General features: G+C 33.3%; 1 protein-coding gene across 1 annotated transcript in view; it reads left to right on the top strand.

Moving 5' to 3' along the window:
- Uba3 (ubiquitin like modifier activating enzyme 3) overlaps nt 1–1,573 on the top strand; it is a 21,798-nt gene that overhangs the window by 18,830 nt on the left and 1,395 nt on the right. The window contains exons 9-14 of the mRNA XM_029478239.1: nt 195–248; nt 700–736; nt 823–904; nt 1,166–1,266; nt 1,370–1,433; nt 1,522–1,573. The exon at nt 1,522–1,573 is cut by the window's right edge and continues 1 nt beyond it. Of these exons, the coding sequence (XP_029334099.1) occupies nt 195–248; nt 700–736; nt 823–904; nt 1,166–1,266; nt 1,370–1,433; nt 1,522–1,573 (390 nt within the window). The remainder of the gene's footprint in view (nt 1–194; nt 249–699; nt 737–822; nt 905–1,165; nt 1,267–1,369; nt 1,434–1,521) is intronic.

The raw sequence follows: 1,573 nt of genomic DNA, 5'->3' as shown, positions 1-1,573 counted from the left end.
ACTACCTCTAGACTCTGAGGGTACCTACACTCACATGTACACATACCTGCATATGCACACATATGTACGCGCGCAAATACACGCACACACACACACACACACACACACACACACACACACACACATTCCTGTACTCCTAAATGAAAATCTGGGAAAAAAAAGATGACCCTACTTTATTTGGCAATTTTTTTCAGGGGTGGTAAAACGAATCATTCCTGCAGTAGCTTCTACAAATGCAGTCATTGCAGGTAAGGGGAAGAGACTTCCAGCTTTACTTTCTGCTTTGATTTTGACTTGATACTGAAATTGACATTTCTGTAGTTACTTGCCTTCTAGGAATTTGATATCTTCTTGGGTGAGTTACCCAATCCAAATATNCTCCTGTTTCCACTGTATTCTTGTTTCATTATGTCTTACAGGACCTTATGTTTCTCTNAGACACAGTGCTCACAGTAAAGGAGTGTTTTGGAGTGTCTTTACTCATAGGGTTAGCTTTTCATTGATCCAATGAAGGTGAAGGGAAAGTTGTATTGTTTGGATCANATAAAACAAATATAAGACTTGCTCCTTCCTATGTTTTTAAAAATTATATATTTTAAAATCTATTTTTCTTTAGAAATTAAAACTTTATCTGACTTATTACTGACTTTCAAAGTATGTAATTTTTACTGAATTCAAATGCCTTTATTTTCTCTCTAGCTGTGTGTGCCACTGAGGTTTTCAAGATAGCTACAAGGTAATGAGTTTTATTTTTAATATGTGTATAAATCCACATTATGACCTTGCTCGATTAGATAAAATGAACTCTTTTTTTCACCACAGTGCGTACATTCCCCTTAATAACTACCTGGTATTCAATGATGTAGATGGGCTGTACACTTACACGTTTGAAGCAGAGAGAAAGGTTAGTAGCATTAAAGTAGCAACAATATTTTTCACTATTCAGTCTTTGTTTTTATATATTATTAGAAATTAGAAGATAATTATGCTATGAGTTACTAAAGCTAATAATATGTATCTTTTGTTGGATAGCTTAAGTAAATACTANAAAACATAATTCATAGAAAATATGTATAATTATAAAACAACTTGATTTCCATATCTTTGCTTAAAAAGAGACTGAGCCTGGTTTGTATAACTCTAAATTATTCTTTTATGTTTGTAGGAGAACTGTCCAGCATGTAGCCAACTTCCTCAAAACATCCAGTTTTCCCCATCAGCTAAACTACAGGAGGTCTTAGACTACCTAACCAACAGTGCTTCTCTGTAAGTGTTGAGGATTTATATTGTAAACATCATTTTTTAAACTTCACAATAAAAAAGCCAGAACTATTTCTTTAGATGAGATGGTGTTCACTACTTTATTTAGGCAAATGAAGTCTCCAGCTATCACAGCCACATTAGAGGGGAAAAACAGGACACTTTACTTACAGGTCAGTAGTATTAATTTTTAATTTTTTTCAAGATAATTGTATTATTTTTTCTTAATGTGCTATACATTAAAATAATGTTGTTCTCTAGTCAGTAACGTCTATTGAAGAACGAACAAGGCCCAATCTTTCCAAAACATTAA

This window comes from Mus caroli, chromosome 6, assembly GCF_900094665.2.
Source record: "Mus caroli chromosome 6, CAROLI_EIJ_v1.1, whole genome shotgun sequence".
In the NCBI taxonomy this organism is placed as follows: Eukaryota; Metazoa; Chordata; class Mammalia; order Rodentia; family Muridae; genus Mus; species Mus caroli.
Note: the sequence above shows the minus strand (reverse complement) of the source record. Positions and strands in the feature narration are given on the sequence as shown.